The sequence below is a fragment of the Notothenia coriiceps genome, unplaced genomic scaffold (assembly GCF_000735185.1).
Source record: "Notothenia coriiceps isolate Sejong01 unplaced genomic scaffold, NC01 NC01_scaffold00003331, whole genome shotgun sequence".
Lineage (NCBI taxonomy): Eukaryota > Metazoa > Chordata > Actinopteri > Perciformes > Nototheniidae > Notothenia > Notothenia coriiceps.
In genome coordinates, this window is record NW_011336032.1 from 26,237 (window position 1) to 48,187 (window position 21,951).

The window sequence follows — 21,951 nt, forward strand, 5'->3', positions numbered from 1 at the left end:
TGATATCCTGGACATATAAAAGGTGTGTGCTCTGTTTCTGTGTGTGTGTGTGTGTGTGTGTGTGTGTGTGTGTGTGTGTGTGTGTGTGTGTGTGTGAATATTTCATTTTTAGGTTCATACATGTGGAAGGTCCATTTAAGATTTCTTCTGCTTCTGCTGCATCTGAATAGACAAAGGATAAACAAGATTAACCTCAAACATTCGAACAAGGCCTCATCTGTCAGTGGTCATTTTGTAATTAACCTATACTAATTTATGAATTTAGCTGCATGCTTAACTGTACCTCTCTTCAGCCTCCTCCTGGCAAGTTTGATCTGATCTTGAAGGATCTGAACCCAGTCTCGTGGACCAGGCAACTTTTCTATTCTGTGTTCTGTGCAGTATTTCTCTGTAAACACTGGACAGAGTTTACACAACTGTGTGAATGTTTTATTCATATTTCAACGTATCACTATTGTTGTGCACTGGTTAAACAGGACTGATTAATTATTTTGTGTCTCACCTTTAATGGCGCCCACAATGTTCTGGTCCAAGCCCTTACGGTTATCATTGAGTCCTCTCTTCCTTTTACCATTTGGCAAGGAGTTAGCCAGCGTAGTATCGTCAAAGAAGGCACACACCTGAACACAAAACTCCATGTTAGAACACTGTTGAGCCTTTTGTGATCTTATAGCTCATTAGTAAAGTCAATTATAAGATATTTGTTGTTGCTGTTCAAAATCTAATGTAAGTATCTAGTGACTGCAAAGCTGATAACAATAAAAGGGCAGTGAATTGGCTCTTAAAAACATATTGATGCAAACCAGTTTCCGGAACAGCAGGCTGCCAGAGCGAGTATAGTTGACCAGAATGGAGTCAAGCTGAGCCTTTGAGATATACACGTCATAATCCTCCGCAAGACGCACCTCGGACTAAAAGAATCAAATCACACTTACTGTGAAGTATTATGGGAAAATTAAGACAAACATAACACAAATCTAGTATTGGAAGAAAAATAGAGAACTCACAAACTGAGGGCAATACAATTAAGTTTTCTCCAAACATAAGGATGTTTGGAGCAAATAAACATCTTATACATTCCAAAAAATATCATTTGGAATACAAAAAGGTCTTGGAACACAAAGGTCAACCTTGGAATTCAGAGTGGCTTTTCTGTGGGAGTGCAGTAAACAAGAGATACTATTTAGGCTCAGAAAACAAGTGCATTTAATTATGCTAACGTAAATATTACCTCTAACAAGTGAGGCTCCCTGAGTTTGTTCAGGAGAGTATTGTGTCTGTTGTTGACAATAACTGGGCTGTTTTGAGGTGGCAGCACAGAAAGAGCAGAGGATGTGGGATGGCTGTTTGGTGTAGATGAGCCTTGATCTTTCTCACATTCCTCCCTCTTTCCAGATTCTAGAGGTGCAGCTATAAGTGGTGAAGCCTCGAGAGGGGCAAGAGCCGCTCTCCTAGTACTAGACACAGTAAGTGGTGCCACTTTATAGATTGGCCTTCTCTTGCGCGGCCTACAGCGAGGAGCAGGGCCTGGTACCAGACGAGGTTGGCATGGTGATGCTGCCTCTTCCTGTCTTTCCAAGGATCCTAGAAAAAGACGGTAGCACATTTAATTTTTCTTTCTCACTTTCCCACGGTGTGTGAGTGTTTGTGTTTATCCACTGACCTTTTTGAGTCTGCATCAGCCTCCTCATGGCACGCATTTCCTGCAAAATAGCCTGCAAGGTGCCCTTACAGTTACACTTACAGCAGGGGGTCTCTGGCGCAGCAGGAGGGATTACATCTGCTGAAAAGACATTTGGTTAGTGAATGTCTAACATGCATACACATACGGGTGCAATTTGCTTTCACAAATGAATAAAAGTGTTTGTCTCTCACACAAATACCTCTGTAATTTGTTGTACCTGTACAATAAAAAATGTGTGCAGTGTCTAGCAATAATCTATCTCCTCTTATCTATGAGCATATTTTTTTCTTTGAGTATAAAGATGTCATTGTTGGTTTTTCTACTCTTCAAACCTGCTCTGGTACCCTACCGTTAGCTTCATTTGTTTTGATCAGATCCTTGGTGTTGTTCAGGCTCCTCAGGGCCTTAGAGCGTGTGCTGTACTGCCCACAGCCTGGACCGTTGATGATGGAGGTGGAAATGGATGAAGGTGGAGGAGTTGGGTCCCCCGCAGAGTTCCAGCTGTTGCTCTGGTGGTCCTCTGATACAAGAGATGAAGGTGCAAGCTGATGTACCCAAGTCAGATTCCTATCCTGGGGCTCCTTTGTTAAGCTGTCCTGCTCCGTCACCACACGCTGATACACCCTGCCTGTCTTATCACTCAGGAGCCTCATCATTCCTGTGATTTGCCTCTTGATTTCCACTCCTTTATCCTTCCGCCACACTGCATAGAGAAAGATGTAGGAATTTAGATCTGCCATGATACATTATAGAAATGAATCCTTAAAACGGTACATACCATCATTCACAGCAGCATCCTTAGACTCTCCATTGACATCTTTGCAGTTTGAATTCATCATTATTGAAGGGACACTGCCTGCTTCAATGAAATGAAAACTTAATATGCCATGTGTGACAGATAGATGCAGAATAATGCTGTGGCCATTTGCAATGTCATAATTAAGCTTTTGCAGGCCGATGATGTCAACAGAAGCCCCTCCCACAACCAGAAATCCCCACCTGTAGGCAGAATGTAGAATTGTAGCCAGGAGAGGTGGCCTGGAGCGCAATAGCTTCAGCAGAAAGGGAACAATTTGAGCTGCATGCTGTATATTCAGAATGCCCAACATGCTGGACTTAACAGGTTGCAGCTACATGTTTAATAATTCATTTAATTAACGTTTTAGTGGATCTATTGTGGGACTGAGCCAAAAAATGTTTTTACATGTAATAATGAAATCGTTAGGGTTAGCTGTTAACGTGGCAGAGACAACAGAAATTGTCATGGCCATATCTTTGGTTGACAGAGTCTCTGCTGGCAAACAGCGCCAGACAAACAGCCAGACACAGACGCGCGTCTTGCAAGGTCTTGCATTCATTTATCAGCCTACCTTCATCCGTGACCAGTTTAAAGCTCTGTGACTTCCTTCTCCTCTTCCTTTCCCCAAACTCCATTGTCAGGGGGGGATATAGTCTTGGGTTAGTCGTGCAGACGAAAATCGCTCTTCAGATAACCAAAATCAGATGATACACTCAGCGGAATCTCTGTCTGTCTGCCTTCTTAATCAGTTAAATTCCTCCTCAGGCTGCACTACAGATCCTGCCGTCGGCACATTTTCATCTTATTAAGCTTAAATGGAACTGATCAATGCCACTGCCTGATCTATCCCCGCTCCCAACAAGGATGATGTCTCTTCCCTTTCGCCATGTAAATAAATTAATTACTTTAATATTAAAATTTCGTCACATATCCCTTTGCGCCACCTGATGGTATGTTCTCATCTAAAAGGTCGACTCACACATTTGCCACTGTGGTATCCAAACAATGGTCAGACATTTGAGCAAAAGCAAAAAGTACTCCAGACTACAAACATCAACTTGTTTCTTGTACTCTCAGTCTCAAATAAGTAAGACATTATTAATGTTTTTAGATCCCTTTTTGTTATTATGACAACTTATTTTTCTACATTTTACAAAAGATGTAAATGAAAAAATTACCACCTCTAATGTTTGACTGATTTCATGAGTAAGTTGTTAAACTAATGCTGCATTTATTAAAGATGATACCAGACAGGACTTAGATTGCTATCCTATTATTTTGGGCATAGATGATATCTATATATTTATATGTTGTACATCAATGAATAGCCAACATTTCCGCTCCCTCCTCATGACCTCGCTTCAGGCAGCAGAATACATTCTGAGTCACTGGCAGAAAACAGTAGGTAGTGTTGTCACGTATACAAATGCATGCCATTTAAGTTGGTCTTACTTCATAATTTTTTTTAAAATAGTTTTTCATTTTTAGTCTCAGACCTTGCAAAAACTGAGATTTAAAATGTGGACGTTGAAGAAGAAACCAATGCTCACAGACTATTTTGTGCTATGTTGTACCATCTTGCAAGTGGACGATTATTGGAGCGAAGGAAATGGAGCTCCAGCAGCCCATATTTGAAATTTTAGTCCTATATTGTTTTGGAATATGCACAACAATATCGGGTATATTGTTGTTCAGCTATATTATATAGCTGAATGGCAAGGCCAGATTAGATACACCAAAAAATGCCTTGAGTAATATTACTGCGGTCAAGCCAGCCTCCACTCGGGAAAACCTAGTCAAGCCAGCCCGCATGTGATATTGCGGTGCGCGAATATCCTATGCATTACGGTAGAATCCTGGAAACACTGCCTCATATATGAGCTATCATCCCTCTGTATTTTAATGCTTTAATGATAATAAAACATTCCAATAAAGCCATAATGCTTACTATATTATTTGTAACACAGGACACTGTAGGCTACATAACAGCACAGTAACTGTATGCCGTAGTTTGAGTGCTTGGTCCGGAAATATCCTAGCTTCGATCTTAGAGTGACTTTAATGGTCAATTCGTTCTTTTAATTTCTATTTATGCAACAGCTGGTAACGGAGGACTCTTATTTTGAAATCTAGTGGTTTTTGTCGGTTGTAAGGTCAACTTCCGGGTTAAGCGTGTATGTGGTGGCGTTGTTAGTTGTTACACAAGTCCCACTTTTTTAATTGTTTGTTAAAATAGACGACTTACGACCACCATTACTTAACAGAAATGGATATACTAAAGGCTGAGATCGCAAGGAAAAGAAAACTCATCGAAGACAAAAGCCTCATCGACGTGAGCTGATTAAGTTGATTGTTATTGTTAGCTTGGTAACTTAGCCCTGTTGCTAACATCTTTACTAGCTTTAACTTAGCTAACGCTTGCTAACTCACATCAGACAGCGTTGCCTTTACAGAATCGTGTTTAAACAGCTATTAATACATAGGCCAGTTTGAACTACACGTTCAGATATAGTTCATAGTAGGTCAGTAGGTTAAAGCCACCAAAAAATAGCGAACATTAGCAAGTGCGTAACGTGGCGTTAACGTTAGATACATGGATGTGCAGGCTGTTTCTAATGCTCTTAGAAGTCAGATGTGCTTGCTCCATACTAGGGAAATACTGGGATTTAAACCTAAACCATAAATGCTAAACACAAAATAAAACCCATTAATAAACTAAGCTTCTAATAATGTATGTGTAATTAATACGAATAAGCTCATGGGTTGATGATTGGTGTTAGTTTATGTACTGTAATACTTTTAGGGGATATCATTCTCAAATCTATTTCAGTACCTTGTCATCCTTAAATATGTGACCTATATGTTCATACTTTGTTATAAAAAAAATTAAGTAGTGTTATTTATCATTGCAAGAAGATACTTGCAGGACAGTATGCTCTCACCCAACACAAAGGGGAAAACAGTATTTTCTTTTCTATTTTGTATTGAAGATAAACATTCATCAACCATAGTTCAAGAAAATAAAGAGTAAAACACATGCCATCTTTGTTTTGAGAGCTTTACTATTTTATACCACTCTAGTCTTGGCCACCGGTATGATGTTTTCATTGCTTGTATATAGAGTTTTGTTATAAATGTTATAACAATTCCATCATATTTGTGCTTTCAGGACAACAAGAAATTCTTCAAAAGGTCCGATCTTGCACGCATGGAACAAGAAGATTACTTCATAAGATGCGGATATAAGGTTAATGTCAAGATTACTCTCTTTTTACTCTCTCATGCACACTAATGCAAATAAATCACTGCCTTTCTCCAGTTCAGATTCATCTCATGTTTGATTTGACATTTGTAATACTGTAATAAAACCTTTGCCAGGAAACAAAATAAGGTCAGTCTTTGATGCTCAGGTGTACATTGGTGTTTGTGTTTGCTGTTTTCCCCCAACCTGCCTCTGCTGCCTGCATCGGTAGGTTCAGAGAGAGACTCCTGAGAGCCAGGTATGGGATTGCACAGTGAAAGTAGCTGACAGGATGCATGATGAAAGGACAAAGCACACTGGGTGTTTCTCAATGTCGAGGAAGGCTGCTCCAGAGCCACTATTTCAAGCATACTACGTCATCGAGTGCCGCCGAAGGACTGTTCCAATGTCCAGCATACTTGGAATTCTACCGAGGCCGGCGTACTTCGTATCGAGAAATTTCGAGGCTGCACATGTGTAGACTCCGCGGTCTAAAAATCCCCACAATGCTTTGCGCACGGATCAATTTCCCCAAATCTGTGGCGGAAAATGTAAAGCGGGGCCTCTCATATGACTCTTGCTCGCCTGTTCCACTCTTCGTTTTCCGAATGCCAGGAAGTATTCTTGCCTCGCTTCTGAAGCAAGTGACTCGGAAGACATGTGCTACCAAGCAAGCGTACTCGACATTGAGAAACACCCACTGTGTCCCAAAGGCTTTCGCTTCCTTGGCACCCTTTTTGAAAGTTTGCTCTCTAAAGCCAGTGAGGATCAAAGCAGAAATAACATGGTGGAGTCATCTTTGCTTTTGAGTAAATCCCATGATGCCTGGGTCAACTCAATCAGTGTACACATTCTAATTCGATATCTGATAAAACATTTAATCAGCTCATCTCTGCCTAATGTGAAAAATCATTTGGTCTTTTCCAGCACATTTTTAAAAGTCATGGATTTTTTCTTTGATTTCAAATGAGGTACTTTCATAGTCTTGTCAATTGCAGAAACGCATTTGAAAATGTGATTGTTTTCAGACCTGCATTAAATTAATTAGCTAAACAACCACATGCTTCCAATTCACCACCATAGTCCATATTTATGATTTTCACAATTTCACATCCATTATGACAACCACATTATATACTGGACCATTTCTGTGTTTCAAACTATTTACAAACACAAAAAGAATCACTTTGGGAACAAGGAAAGGAATCTACAAAGCCACAGTGGGACACAGACATGGTGTGGATTTCAGCATGGGATACTGAACTGAAATAAAAAAAGATTTGTGTTAACAAGTTGATTTTCTTATTTTGCAAATAATCTACGACAGAAGCTTTTATATTTAGATCAACTTTTTGTCCCTATTTTGCTTTGCCTTGTAACAGTTGCTCTATGGAAAACTGCATTTCTCTTCGACTTTGTGCAAGGCTTAAGATGTCAAACGTATTAAGCTGTGCTCTTTGTACACATACAGTTTACTAGTGGTTTATTTGAGAAAAGGCCATTGTTTGTTGGGGAGGCTTTTTGTAATCAGTTTCTGTTTGTTCTTTTAGATTGTGCTCCTTACACCACAATCTAAGAGTGCTGAGATTGCATGTGCCTATAAAAGCATGTTGTGGTAGCATATTGCAACAATAATTACTGAATATGTTTTGCCTGTGATCAGACTTGTGATTAGACCAACTGAAATAAGATGTTTTTTTTTTTTAATATATTAAAATCTTGCTAAATTAAAATCTTGCTATTTATATTAAAATGTACATTATAAGATTGATCATAGTGACACAACCTTTTTATCCCTAAGGTCTTACTAGGACATTGTTACATACCCCAGTTATATTTGTTGTTTCATTTGCATTGGCCCAGAAAGCACAACCTTTCAATATGATCAAATTCACCTTCAATTATTCCTTCATAAATAAATATATTTATTTTCCCTCCTTTTTGTCCAAAAGAATGATAACAAAGAAGAAGATGAGCCGTCCACCTCAGTGAAACCAGTGTTAACACAGGAGCTAACAGAAGAGAAACTGCCAATGTCACTGTCACGACAGGAAGTGAGTCAACGTAAATTATTAACACTTGCCTCAAAAGTCATTTTTCTTTCCATATTAAAAGTCAATGCACATTTTTTGCATCACTGTGTTTTTAAAGGTAATTCGACGACTTAGAGAGCGAGGGGAACCAATCCGAATGTTTGCAGAGTCTGACTACGACGCCTTCCAGAGACTCAGGAAGATTGAGATTCAGACTCCTGAAGTGAACAAGGTAGGACTGATTGTGATGACACATTGCCCAGTAAAGACATCCTGATTCAAGTCCCTTCTATCCAGGGAGAAATAAATTAGGCTATTATGCTAACCACACGGTGTCGAGTGCAGGCAGTTTCAACCTTTCCTTGCAACTGCGAATGAGCATTGGACTTCATCTGAGCTAGTACCACTAGTACTAGTACTACTAATACTTAAAATGCTGTTACAAGGAACCCGCAGCTGCATGAGTGGATGTAACAGTCTAAACATGGCTGGATTTGAAGTCGGAAAGGTTAAAGATGTCAGCAGGAAGGAGCGTTAAAGCTATCATCTTTCCAGTCCGTGTGCAAGTTCCGCTATAATTTGAATAAAAGCTGGAATCATTGCACGGAACACATTTAATTAAATGTTCCACAGCTCCTTAATTTTTTCAGAAGAATGTATTCTTGTTGGCATGGTGAAATCAAAGCTTATGAGTAACCAATCTAAAAGCAAGTGGTGTTACTATTCCAAAGCCTTAACATGGTGCAATCAACATTTATTTCAGTATTTAAGACTTATAGCAAACACCCGTGTGTATTGTCAACTTTAAATACAGTATTCTGGTTGACACTGTTTAACTGTGTGTGTAGGGCTTGAGGAACGACCTGAAAGCAGCCATGGACAAGATTGACGCGCAGTACCTGAACGAGATCGTTGGAGGAACCGAGCCGGGAGAAGTGGACACACAGCACGACCTGAAAGTGCACGAAGAAAACACAACTATAGAGGAATTGGAGGTAGTAGACTGTGTCGTAACCAATTAGTAATTGAGGTTTGGGTGTTTTCTTTATACTGAATAATGTTAATTTATAAATATTTATAAATTGAATTGGAACCAGCAAATATATTATAAGTTAAACACATTTTGTAAATTGTGTTCTTTATTAAGTTAAGGTTATGATGCAATTTACGTCTTATACTGAAACTGTACCTTTATGGTTTCTGCACTCTTATCCAGACTCTTGGTAGAACTCTGGGCAAAGGAGATGATAATGGAGACCAGGATGTTATCGACAAGTTCTTGAGGGTAAGACAAGAAAATAATGCTCTAACTTAAAGCTAGTGGGAGCTTTTTCATAAAACATGTTTAACACGTCTCTGGCTACTGACTATGTGGTTCCTCATTCATTGACAGCAGGGGTGCCCAACCAGTCGATCACAGGGAGATTCCCAGTCGATCGCGAGATGTGTCTAAAAATAGAACAACAATAATCTGTTTTATCGTTAATGTCCTATAGCATAATCTTCCTGTGCCAGAATAATGCACTTGCACGCATCAAAGCTTTGTGATTGGCGTCACCCCATGTGTTGGGGCGTGGCTGGTGGGCAGTGGGCAGTAGTTCGCTGACGTTGTCCATGGCAACAGGAGTGACAGTCCTCACACACAAAAGACCGCAATTATGGCAGAAGCAAAAAAGCTCAAAATATATAATTTTCATTCCGAGTGGGAGGATGATTATTTTTGTATCTATTCCAATTTCAAACTCCATCTGTCTCATCCATAGACTGTATATTTAAAGGTCTCATCTGCAATGCGAGTGTGGCTTTATCGAAGAAGGGTAATTTAGGAGCGGCATTTCAAAACAGTGCACAAACGCTACGAGACGGAATTCCCTCCTAATTCTGCCCTACGCTCCCAAAAGGTGAGGGACCTGAAAGGACAGCTAAATGCACAGCAGTCCATTTTCACCAGGCCCAACAACAAGAGCAAGGCTGCTACCATAGCATCTTATCGTGTCAGTCACGTTCTTGTGAAACACATGAAGTCTTTTAAAGACGGCCAAGTTGTGAAAGAAGCATTCCTGGAGGCTGCCAACGCGCTTTTTGGGGACAGTAAAAATAACATCAGCATTTCAACAGGTTTTTGATATAAAAAAAACTCAAGTTAGATACTGTTATTAATCAGCTGTAAGTTTTAGTTTGTTTGAACTTATTCATTATAATTATTGTACAAAATGGTAAAAGAATGCAAACTTAAATTGATTATAGTCGATTATCGATTCAGGTTAAGAAACTAGTGTTGCTCGCATCCTATTTTTAAGGCATTTCTTTTTATACTCTAATAAAATGCAACAAAAAAAGAGTTTGATTCTATTAATCGTCTTTTTTATTGCACTTTGGCGGCAGATTCCTGTGTAGCTTCAGATCTGAGTTGTCTTATTAGAAAGCCTAATTTATACTTTTGTAGCAACACTATTTTTATATGATGGCAAAGAAAGGGTTCAGTGTATTTTCTTTTTTCCCTGTGTCATATGTGGCAGCACTGTTCAATGTTTATTGAAAACATTACCCACTGTAGTATGTGACGTGTGAATAGACTCCAACTCTGTATCAACAACACTGTTGTGTAACTTCAGTTAAATACTTGTATGTGTGTAGATTAGAAAGAGGTAAGATAAAGGATCTGCAGTATTTTATGAAGTATTCATCGTACAAAGGTCAGTTTTATACAAGTAGAAGTGTGTGTTTACCTGGTAGTAGGCTGTCAGTAATGGTTACGCCTCTCTATTTGGACTGGTAGATCTCGGCAGACTGGCAACTTTAAAAGTAGCGCTCGGTTCAAAAAAGGTTGGGCACCCCTGAATTACAGTGTTGAATTGCACTGTTATTAAATAGATCCAAATTATTATGATGATGGGATTTTTTTTGTTATGTGCCTTAACCCAATTCAAGATGAACATCCTACTCTGCCTGTCGTCTCTCCCCGTTTCAATACTTGGTACTGTTTTGTCTCATTTCCTGTTGCATTGTAGTTTCTTCTCGGCGTTTGGGCCAAAGATCTGAACAGGCGAGAGGACCATGTGAAGAGAAGTGTTCAGGGAAAGCTGGCCAGTGCCACTCACTCGCAGACCGAGTCTTACCTCAAACCTCTCTTCAGGAAGCTCAGGAAGAAGGTAACATTTTCGGAGCGAACAGAAAAGCTGCAAGGAAAATAGGTTTCTTCATTTCTAATGGTTACACATTCTCTATTATCTCTTTCAGAATTTACCAGCTGACATCAAAGAATCAATTACCGACATCATTAAATTCATGTTGGAGAGAGAATATGTCAAGGTATGTTTTCTGAAAAACATTGTTTTTGACCATCTAAGCCTTTTTTACAATGGACAAATATATCCACTATATTCAACATTTTGTCCAGGCAAATGATGCCTACCTGCAGATGGCCATCGGTAACGCTCCCTGGCCCATTGGTGTGACCATGGTGGGTATCCACGCTCGTACTGGGCGAGAGAAGATCTTCTCCAAGCATGTGGCCCACGTCCTCAACGATGAGACGCAGAGAAAATACATCCAGGTGAGACCCTCAGATTATCCCTTAGAGAGAATGCCTAAATCTATATAAGGAGGGGAATTATTTCAAGGAAATATTAATGATTGCAATATCAGCACTCTGACAGTGTAGGAATCAATCAGTATCATCTTTGTTGTATGCGCTATGAAACGCATGTTTGGTTGGGTTATATGTTTGAATGTACATTCAAATTATATTATTTGTATTCCCAATGTTATTTCTATTACCTAAGTAGAAGAGCACTATTTTCTACATGGCATATCTGTGCTTCTATTTATAAAATGAATTATATGCATATTTCCTCTTCTTATAGACATGCGGTAACATCATTGTTGGACAGGGATTAACATCGGACACTTCCTGTACAGAAACATTTACACACTGAATATTTTGCGAGTGCGGATGCTTGTTCTGCTGCATTAAACGTCTACTGGTTTACAGTCACAACAACTGCATACATTGGCATTTTTTGTATATAAATAATACAAATGTAGTATTTTAGTGAATTCAAGTTGGTTCATCATTTACAGTTTTTACTATAAATTGTCAGATTTAATCACATTAAATCAGTATACAATTTGAAAAAACAGGACATGCACATTGACAAAAAGTTATAGGGTCAACTCAGCTGCAATTTCACAAAATAAATTCACCAGGTAGGATATCAAAAACTTTTTTTAAATTGAACTAACAACTTAACTGTATGTTATGTTTGTTTCTACAGGGGCTGAAGAGGCTGATGACCATCTGCCAGAAACACTTCACGACTGTTCCTTCAAAGTGTGTGGAGTACAACGCTCTTTAACTTGTCACTTCAGCTTAATGTAGGCCCAGGCTGTCCGGTCAGTTAAATCACAATAGAAAATGGGAATTGTTCACAACAATGATGGGTTCTGGTATGACTAAAGTGTGGTTGTGGCAAACATCGAAATCTTTGACATTAAGGGCCCTAGAGTAAAGCTAACTTCTGGATACAATTATCCCAGATGTATGTGGAGTACCCTCGATAACCCTTGAGTCTGATTAGACTTGTGAGCTTCTGGGAAAACTGATGTAGTGTCAGTCCTACTTGAGACCCTTTCTTTTTATGGATGCTTTCAGTCCAACTCATTGTTGCAGGAAATGTTAAAATGGTTCAATTGTATTTACACATTTTCTTTTAATATTTGTTTCTTAAGTTTTTCAAAGATTGTATTTCCTGATAGCGTCATTAGCCAAGTAAGATCCAGTGTATGTAAGTTTTATTACGCCTGTGATTCTTGATTTTTTTTTTGACAAACTTAAATAAATCCAGATTCACTTATATGTGCATGCTTGAGTTTTCAGCTAATAATACATCCAATTCAGTGTGTCTCTGTACTATCTTAGTGAGAAAATAAAGCGTTGATTTGCTTTACCAGCTGCTTGGATTGTTCTTTTTTATGCTGTGGGAAAAGTCAATCATCCTTCTTCAAGATTCATTTTGTTTCTCTCTCGTCGTCTGCAGCTGGATTGCTGAATGGGACTATTTTTAGCCATCAGTTGTTTCTGGTCATTAGAAAATGTGTCTGCAGGGAAATTGTTTTTCAAATTACGGACTCTGTAAGTGTTCCATGACATGCTCCACTAACATTGTGAATTGCAGCTGTGTGGCTTAAGGATTCATTAAGAATGCACTAGTCGGATTCAAATAGGCAATTATGTAATACGAGTGTTTTCTGGAAGGCAATCCAATGCAACAAAAAAACCTACATTTGCTACAACTTATTGCTTTCGGAACGCTGCCAGAAGTTTTCTACAATGATAGCATAAAGCGTCACACACTGGCCTTATTACACTGAGTAACCATGGTGATCTGATGTGTTCCTTGTGGTCGTAGTGTGTGCTCGGCTGAACCCACGTCACCGCAGCTCCAGTCTGTCAGCTCTGAGCGCGTCACCACCTGAGACTCAGCTGGAGCTAGACAGATTGACAGTTGGCAGTGCAAACACTGTGAAATAAATGCTATGTGTTCCCACTTCAAGCTCCAACATGTAACCTACAGCAAGGAATATTTTGTAACAAAATACAATGCAGAACGATTTAAATTCAGGGATATGAAGGAACCAGATCAAAAGTCATTGAATGTATCCACCGATAGTCATTAATCTGCCTGTCCTTGAGATAAACTAAACCAACTATTTTGGCACTCGTTGAGTCAAATGTGTAGTGTCAGTGTCCGTTGTGACGTTTGCTTAGCCAGGGCCTTGAAATGATGGTCCAGTGGAAAGTATTTGCAGTTGTAAATTAACAAGGAATCTCTGTGTGTTATCATCTCTGCGTGTTTGTGTGAGTTCTGTTATGTCCCAGAGCAGAACTATGCCAACCGAAAGGAAACACTTTATGTTAAGTAGTTATCCCAGATTAGAATTAGTCAAATCCAATGTCATAATAAAAGCCTCACGGGAGCAGATGTTAAACTGATCTATACAAATGACATGATCATACAGTGGACATATACAACATGTGTGGAGACTGAACTGAACTATAAACAATATAACATGTTGAAAGAACTCCAGTTTCTGGTGATCTATGATGGTTGAATCAAGCTTTCCGAAATGAGTAACACTACATGTTGATACTCCATATATTAATACATTTTTACTAGCAGCAGATTTCTCTGACACTTTCTGTTCTCTGTGTGTTTTGGGCATTTGAATCTTAAAACACCATGCTCTGATTCATGTAAAGCCTGACTCTTGATAACGTATTATTTTTCCTACAACTTGTCCATACTATTCAAATATGTTACCCACTAACAGGTGACCTCATCCCTTTCTCTTGGCAGTGACCCTGTATGTGAATATGCTGATTTAATATGGCCTGAACTCGCTGACATCAATGAGGGTTTGTATTCATTATCTGGGGGCCTAACTAATTTGTTTCTCTAATGATTTCTGTTTTATGTTTGGCCCCATTACTGGCGGTAAGATGTGGGCAGGATAAAAACCTGCTCTCTGTGGGCCTTTGTTTAGGTGTGGGATTGTGTCGGAGCAGGACGTGTGAGGGATCTTGTCATTATCACATTCAATTCCCCAGAATTGGTGAAAGCATCAACTCCATTTCCCCTCTGTCACTGCATATATTAGCATGCTAATGTTAAAATCAAAGAAAAAAGGCTGCATAATTGTTTTCTAGTGTTCATGGTACATCATGTTGAATAATTTAGAATCTACTAACATGTACAAACGTTATCTAGAGTTTTTAATGCGAACAATATGTTATTAAACCACATGTTTTTCAATGTGTCTTTAAAAGGCCATATTATTCTGAATTAAGAAAAAACAAAAGTATTTTACTATATTTTTAAATATTTGTTAATGTTATTATGGTTTTCTTAAAATAGTTTTCTTTCTGTGTTTTTAATTTTGTTTTTATTTTTGATGTATGCACCACAACACCAAGTCAAATTCCTCGTACCTGTCAACCTACCTGGTAATAAAGCTGTTTCTGATTCTGATATCAACACAAAGAGATCATTGACGCACCATTATGGAATATTTTAGCTCATCATATTGTTTCCAGGTAACAACTCTCCATTCATTTCCAGGGAATGCCTTCTCTGTTGCCGGCTTGCAGGTCTGAGCTGTAATTAGAGCTTAATATCTCTTTTCATCTGGACTCGCTTGACAGTGTGATGGTTGCCATGCTCCTGCAGAGGTGGAAACCAATCACCGGCGGAGGCACAGTGTCTCACACCAACACGCCTCTTTCTCTCTGTCTCTGTATGTGTGTGTGTTTATCTTTGCCACCTCACGTTCTTTCTTGATCACCAGCGATTTAACTGGATTTATAGATTGTCTTCTTTTCCTTGTCATATGAACCTCACTGTCAGCCTCCTGTGAAGGCTTTGCTTTATATCAGGAGTCACTTTGGGTATATTGATGTAATTACCACCGTCAAAGAGCTAATTATATAAGCAGGACTCAAAGGGGGCTTAAAGGTCACATTATATAAAATGCTAAACCCTCTGATGAATGTGCCGCATTGGGGTCATTCAAGGGTGGAAGCAGAGAGAATAAATATGATGAGTAATTTATATGACGGAGTTTGAATACCGTTCTTTGGTACCACAATATTCATTTATTTAGCTTCTTTATTAGTTTGTTTTTTGAAATATTTTTTGTATTGAGTCAGGCACAATGAGTTTACATTTAAACAGTCAATATATTTTTTTTACCCCTTTCCCGCCCTCCCGGTCCTAGCAATTAAATTAAATAACTAAATAAATAGATACATGTATAGGTAAAAGTAAAGTAATGTAGAAGATAATATTAAAAGAAAATTAATAGATAAGGAAATAAAGAATAATAACAATAATACATGTACCCATACACACATACATGTGTACACATACCCACACACATGTACACATGCACATACATACATGTACATACATACATGTATACAAAGTCAGAAAAAATAAATAAAAATGTATAATAAATAAATAAAAACATACACATACATTCGTAGTTCCCCCCCTTTCTTCTTAATTTAGTTTCTTAAGTTCAGCTATGTAGGCTATCATAGAGCCCCAGACAGATTCAAATAGTTTTGAGGAGCCCCTCAGGTTATATTTAATATTCTCCAAGTTCAGGTACAACATTAAATCTTTAAGCCATAGAGATGCTTTAGGTGGTATAGAAGATTTCCATTCTAGGAGTATTCTTCTACGTGCTAAGATAGATGCAAAGGCTATACTGTCTTTAGTTTTCCTCTTCAACATTCGGTGGCCAGGTAGTACTCCAAAAATGACAGTTTCTGCACATGGTGTCAATACCACGTCCAAGGCCTCAGTAAGGTGTTTGAAAATGCTTGTCCAGTATCCTTGTAGGAGAGGACAAGACCAAAACATATGAGTCATGTTTGCTGGCCCATGTGAGTAACGGCTGTACTTTTAAATAAATGGTCGCCATTAAGTGCTGGGTGTTTTGTGTATTTTCTTTTATGTTGCTGGTTTCCCCACGAGCCACTACCACGGAGTAGAGGGCGGGCCGTAACAACCATCAAATAGAGTTTGCTCAGGTGTCATGGTTCAGTTGCTATCATGTGACCGGGCTTATTATCATTAATGGGTCATGTGATATTGAAATCACATCATCACATGTTTGCCTGTGAGCGAATAATACAAACAGGGCTCTGAAAAAAACAAAAACCTTTAATATATGTGTAGTTAGCAGATAACTTCCCTACGCAGAGCATGCACCTACACATATAATGAGAATATTTATTCTTATCCATAACAAGTAATTTTATGTTTGAATGAGGTCTGCGCTCTGATGCTGAGCTATTTGTAATAATTGGATGCGTGTGGCACAGTGGATAGAGCCTTGGTGTTGGGATCAGGGGGTCACAGGTTCAAACCCCACTGCAGTCAACATGTCGTCGTGTCCCTGGGCAAGACACTTCACCCCAAATTGCTCCTGTGGATTGTCCACGGTATTGAGTATGTAAGTCGCTTTGGATAAAAGCGTCTAACAAGTAACATGTCATGTAATAGTGGTCACGTGTACTGTGCATGCTTCTACTATTTCAGAGATAAATATTGTCCTTTTTACTCCGTCACTGTAAGTTCAAGTTAATTAACAGATTGTTGTATTATTAATGAAACATAAAACAATTATTTTATAATCTTTTTTTTATTGAGTCAGGCACAATGAGTTTACATTTATACAGTCAATATTTTTATTTATTTTTCCCCTTTCCCCCCCTCCCGGTCCTAGCTAATAAATTAAATAACTAACTAAATAAAATANTATATATATATATATATATATATATATATTTATATTAATCATTTTCGGCCTTTCGGCATTCGGTTTTCGGCCAACTGTTTCCTATTTTCGGTATCGGTTTCGGCCAAGAATTTCCCATTCGGTGCACCCCTACTTATGACAATATGTATACAAAACTGACCTGCAAAACAGGAGAAATGATGAACAACAAAATCCTGAGCTGCTCGTTTGGCGGGTCTTGCCAGAATGGCAAGCCAACGGCAGCACCGTCTCCACATCAGTCCGTTTACGGCAGGCGCAAATCACAACAAACCCCTTTACGGCAGTGTTACCCTGCCATCTACTGCCCCCTGCTGTCCATTGTTAAACAGGTTTCTAAAATGATATTAAATATAAACATAAAATTGTGATCACACACTTTGTATGGGTCACATTAGCAGTCAATCGGTTCATAAAGACATTTTTGATAAAGGAAAAAAAAAAAAAAGTTGAAGACACATTTCTAATCTTTTATGGACATTTAAAGCATGATTTGCTGTGGTGCATTCTGTAACCACAGTACAGGCCGTAAATAGTGAACTTCAATGTACACTACCAATCAAAAGGACACACCTTCTCATTCGAAGTTTTTTATTTATTTAAATGTTTTCTACATTGTAGATTTATACTGAAGACATCAAAACTATAAAATAATACTATTGTTCACTCTTGTTAATGCGCCATCCCAGACCTCATCATCTATAGCTTGGACTAGTTCCTCTTCCCAATCTTGTTTGATTTTACCAAGCAATGTTTCTGTGAGACGGGAGGCGGAATTGTAAATTCTTGAAATCAAACCTTTTTCGATTGTTAGAGTGTCCAGAATTGAGTCAATTATTGAATCCGGAGGGATATTGGGGAAGGAAGGGTTGTTTAGTTTAACCCAGTTTCGGACCTGGAAGTAGCGAAATAGATGAGTGCCTGGAAGGCAAAATTTGTCAGAGAGTTGGCTAAAGCTACCGGAAACATTGTTAATGTAAAGGTCCCTGATAAGACCTAATCTCTGCCACATAGAGAAGGCCCCATCAGTGTAAGGGGGGAGAAAGAGATGGTTGTTGCGAATGGGACTATGTATAGAGGATCCACAGAGTCCATGAGCCTTTCTCAATTGGGACCAAATTCTTAGGGTGGAAACAACAATCGGGTTATTCGAATATTGAGTTGGCCGGCTGGGTAATGTAGATATAAGCAAAGCCAAGAGTGAGGTATTAGGACAGGATTTGGCTTCAAGCTCAGAACCAACTCAATGTTGGTTCCTTAGTCCATAGAATTACTTTGTGGATATTGGCTGCCCAATAGTAGTGTCTTTTATTTGGAAGCGCTAATCCTCCTGTAGATCTATGCCTTTGTAAAAGCTCTTTCCTAATTCTAGGAGTCTTCCCTTGCCATAAAAAAGAGGAGATTAGTGTATCTATTTTACGAAAAAGTGATTTTGGTAGGAAGACTGGCAGACATTGAAAGAGGTACAGAAAGCGAGGGAGAACGTTCATTGTGATACAGTTTACCCTCCCAGCGATAGATAAATATAAATTATTCCACCTTTCCAAATCATATCTGAGCTTGTCAGTTAGTGGTGGGACGTTATCTTTGTAAAGGTCTGAGAGTTTTCCACTTATATTCACGCCTAAATACTTAAAATTACTCCAAGACATCTTAAAGATTATGAGTCTATCGGGGATCTGAAGGGCCAGGTCATTTACGGGGAAGCACTCACTCTTGGAAAAGTTTAGCTTGTACCCTGAGAAGGTTCCGAATCGGGTTAACAGATCTATTATCTGAGGAATGGTAGATATAGGGTTAGAAATGAACAATAGTAAATCGTCAGCGTATAACGAGAGTATGTGTTCAGAACCATATCTGGTAATTCCTTGTGTAAAGCTGGCCGATTTAAGCGCAATTGATAGGGGTTCGATTGCCATGGCGAATAGTAACGGGCTTAGAGGGCAACCCTGGCGAGTACCTCTACCTAGTGTAAAATATTGAGAACTAACCCCGTTAGTACTCACTGAAGCCTTGGGTGAAGAGTATAACAATGCTATCCACGACACAAATTTGGATCCGGGGCTGAACCTCTTCAGGACCTCAAATAGAAATCCCCACTCCACCCTTTCGAACGCTTTGGACCTTTCGAACGGTCTGATGATATGATGTTTGGCGTGACTGATTCAAGGCGTATGGCTAGTATTTTAGCCAGGATCTTATGGTCCGCATTCAGAAGGGAGATGGGGCGATAGGACCTACACTCAGAATGATCCTTGCCTGGTTTTAATAATACAATTAATACCGCCTCAGTCAGAGTGTGTGGCAACGTTCCCCGGTCCAGAGAGTCCTCGAACATTCTCAAAAGAAGGGGGGTCAATTTATCAATAAATTGTTTATAAAACTCAATTGGACAGCCGTCTGGGCCCGGGGCCTTGCCACTCTGGATCAGCCTGATCGAGTCAGCTATTTCACTAGGCTTTAGAGGTTGATCCAACTCACCCTCCTGAGCAGGTGTTATGGATGGAAATTCCAGATCATCCAAAAATTTAGTTCTGTCCGCATTATCGTCCGGGGCTTGTGAGGCATATAGTCCAGAGTAAAAGGTTTTAAAGGTGTCGTTGATACAGATGGGATTGTGTGAGTTCACGAGTATGGCGTCGTATTTGTTCTAGAGGTCATTTGTTGGGAAACCGACTATGCTCTTAATTTGGTGCGACTAGGAGACGATCCGCCTTCTCCCCATGTTCATACTGAAATCCACGCGATCTTAAAAGCAATTTCTCAGTCTCTTGAAAGTAAATTGTAGTCCATCTGAAGATTTTGCCTTTCTTTATCTAGTTCAGGGGATGGACATGTTGAGAGTTGGCTATCTAGTTTTGCTATACTGCCCAAAAGTTCTAACTGTTTTTGCTTTTTCATTTTGTTTTGCCTTGCAGAGTAAGACATAGTCTCTTTATTTGTTTGAGTGCAGGTTAAAGGAGGAATGTATTGTCATTGTTTCCATATACAGTATTTAACATACAGTAGAAGGGAATTGTGTTATATCTGTACTTCACAATATAATAACAGATAGAATTTCAAACAAACAGAACAAAGACAGTAAAGTGCATCAAAGAAAATTCACACATGGTAGGATGTGCCTCGTTGAATAAAAAACTGTAATAAAAACATTAATGAATAAAATGCATATAACCAATGGTAACCTATATTACTCTTTCTAGGAGAGGTCTCGACATGTCACAGGTCTGTCACAGAGCAGAAATAAAATGAGAGAACATTTAAAAAAGAGCAAAGCCAATGCATTATCATTCCTGTTCTGCTATTTGCAATCCATTTCAAGCTGCAGCAGCAGCAGCAGCAGCACATAAATGGATCTTTTCATATAAATTGGCCTTGTCCTCTCATGAGCCATCACCATGGTGAAGTGTGTTCACGGCCACTGCTTTGTTTAGTTCAGAGAGGATAGGAAGAGATGGTTAATGAATCATAAGGAAACATAAGCCTAACTTGGAATAATACACACCATTAGATGGCAAAATAGATCTGGAAAATATATAGGGTCAAAGGAAATGGCAATGTTTGCCAAAGGTACAGTAGAAATAAAATAAGTTTCTACAAGCAGACTTTTTCCTCTGGCTTTTTTCTTGATCCTATTTTCCCCACCAAATTAAGTCTCTTGACTCCCATCATCATACTAGATTTGCCACATTCTGCTTTTTACCAATTGCTGCCGCTGTGTGTGTGTGTGTGTGTGCGCGCGCGTGCGTGTATGCGTGCGGTGCGTGCGTGTGCGTGTGTTTTTCAACAGTAAATCAATTGTTTCCTAGACCTAGAGCAGGGACGGGCAACTTTGATTGTGGTGGGGGCCACATCATTGATGTACTGGCCACCAGGGGGCCGCAGATTAACTTGGAACACACACACACAAAAATGCCATGTTTTGTATGTAATTATTAACAAATATACTAAGTCTGACATCTTCATTGACATTTTACAATCTTTCAGGGAACATCCTCTAATAAGCTCACTAAACAAATATCAGTTCACAGAAATGTTATTTCATTTTTACAAGTGGCATGTTTGTATTGAACAGGTTATTAAACAGTGAAATAAAACTATTTTAAACTATTGGAAAGCACGGAAAATGTGTGTGTATTGAGATTAACCATTAAAATGACATACACATGAAGTCATGAGCACTAACCCAGACATTAGTTGTCTTACTTGAACCTAAAACACTTGTAGCCAGTCTCTGCATTCCCCTTATTCCACAATAAGGGTTGTTCCTCAGCAACACTCCCCCTCCCTCCCGCTGAAATTATGAATGAAAAGCATAGTAAGATAACACGGCAGGGTCCGTGACAGTTTGTTTTCATCTGATTTCAAATAAACAAAGTCTTGGTTTTAAGAATATTAAACTTGTTTCGCCAAATTCAGATGATAAATACAACTTTTAAGCTTGTAAAGGCATAATTACAACTTAACGTCACAGCAGGCATAACAACAGCCGGTGTTTCTTGTGAGGGTTTCCCCGGGAAACAAACACAATACATTATTGTATTAAAAAAGAGCATTATTGTATTGTATTTGAAATCATGTACGCAGCTCGCGACGTAACTAGGAGTCTAGTGGACGGTATCAGTACTACAAGTAAAACAAATTCAATTTTTTTTTTTTTTTTCAATTACGTTGTTTATAAATTAATCTGAGGGCCGCAAAAAGAGGAGGTGGGTGCCGCATGCGGCCCGCGGGCCGCCATTTGCCCATCCCTGACCTAGAGTAATACCAAAGCACATTTTTCAGTGCCTGCAGTTAGCTGTTAACATCTATTGGGTTTTAGCATGGGACAATCACTTAACTACGGCTA

General features: G+C 39.0%; 2 protein-coding genes across 5 annotated transcripts in view; one reads left to right on the forward strand and one right to left on the reverse strand.

Annotated features, from left to right (window-relative positions):
* The window catches only part of bend7 (BEN domain containing 7), a 3,930-nt gene extending 572 nt beyond the window's left edge, over nucleotides 1–3,358 (reverse strand). The window contains exons 1-9 of the mRNA XM_010766452.1: nucleotides 3,055–3,358; nucleotides 2,463–2,543; nucleotides 2,034–2,387; nucleotides 1,664–1,783; nucleotides 1,232–1,584; nucleotides 804–911; nucleotides 503–620; nucleotides 284–397; nucleotides 121–162 (exon numbers count right to left, since the gene is read on the reverse strand). Coding sequence (XP_010764754.1) covers nucleotides 121–162; nucleotides 284–397; nucleotides 503–620; nucleotides 804–911; nucleotides 1,232–1,584; nucleotides 1,664–1,783; nucleotides 2,034–2,387; nucleotides 2,463–2,543; nucleotides 3,055–3,118 — 1,354 coding nt within the window. The 5' untranslated portion in view covers nucleotides 3,119–3,358. The remainder of the gene's footprint in view (nucleotides 1–120; nucleotides 163–283; nucleotides 398–502; nucleotides 621–803; nucleotides 912–1,231; nucleotides 1,585–1,663; nucleotides 1,784–2,033; nucleotides 2,388–2,462; nucleotides 2,544–3,054) is intronic.
* Nucleotides 3,359–4,634: 1,276 nt separating this feature from the next.
* prpf18 (PRP18 pre-mRNA processing factor 18 homolog (yeast)) lies at nucleotides 4,635–12,706 on the forward strand. Of its 4 annotated transcripts, none has more exons than XM_010766453.1 (11): nucleotides 4,635–4,815; nucleotides 5,653–5,730; nucleotides 5,957–5,983; nucleotides 7,677–7,778; nucleotides 7,876–7,989; nucleotides 8,606–8,755; nucleotides 8,974–9,042; nucleotides 10,769–10,909; nucleotides 10,998–11,069; nucleotides 11,158–11,313; nucleotides 12,035–12,706. In XM_010766453.1, exons 1-11 carry the CDS (start codon nucleotides 4,750–4,752, stop codon nucleotides 12,113–12,115), a joined length of 1,056 nt encoding a protein of 351 aa, XP_010764755.1. In that variant the 5' UTR covers nucleotides 4,635–4,749; the 3' UTR covers nucleotides 12,116–12,706. The 4 variants fall into 4 exon arrangements, with proteins under 4 accessions (XP_010764755.1, XP_010764756.1, XP_010764757.1 ...); XM_010766454.1 differs by having other exon boundaries at nucleotides 8,606–8,752; XM_010766455.1 differs by lacking the exon at nucleotides 5,957–5,983.
* The last annotated feature ends 9,245 nt before the right edge of the window (nucleotides 12,707–21,951 follow it).

What these genes read in the sequence shown, in the direction of transcription:
- prpf18 (XM_010766453.1), top strand. Translation starts at nt 4,750, where the DNA reads ATGGATATACTAAAGGCTGAGATCGCAAGGAAAAGAAAACTCATCGAA. An exon ending in AAGACAAAAGCCTCATCGAC is followed by an intron (nt 4,816 to 5,652) that starts GTGAGCTGATTA and finishes TTGTGCTTTCAG; the next exon opens with GACAACAAGAAATTCTTCAA. An exon ending in GAGAGACTCCTGAGAGCCAG is followed by an intron (nt 5,984 to 7,676) that starts GTATGGGATTGC and finishes TTTGTCCAAAAG; the next exon opens with AATGATAACAAAGAAGAAGA.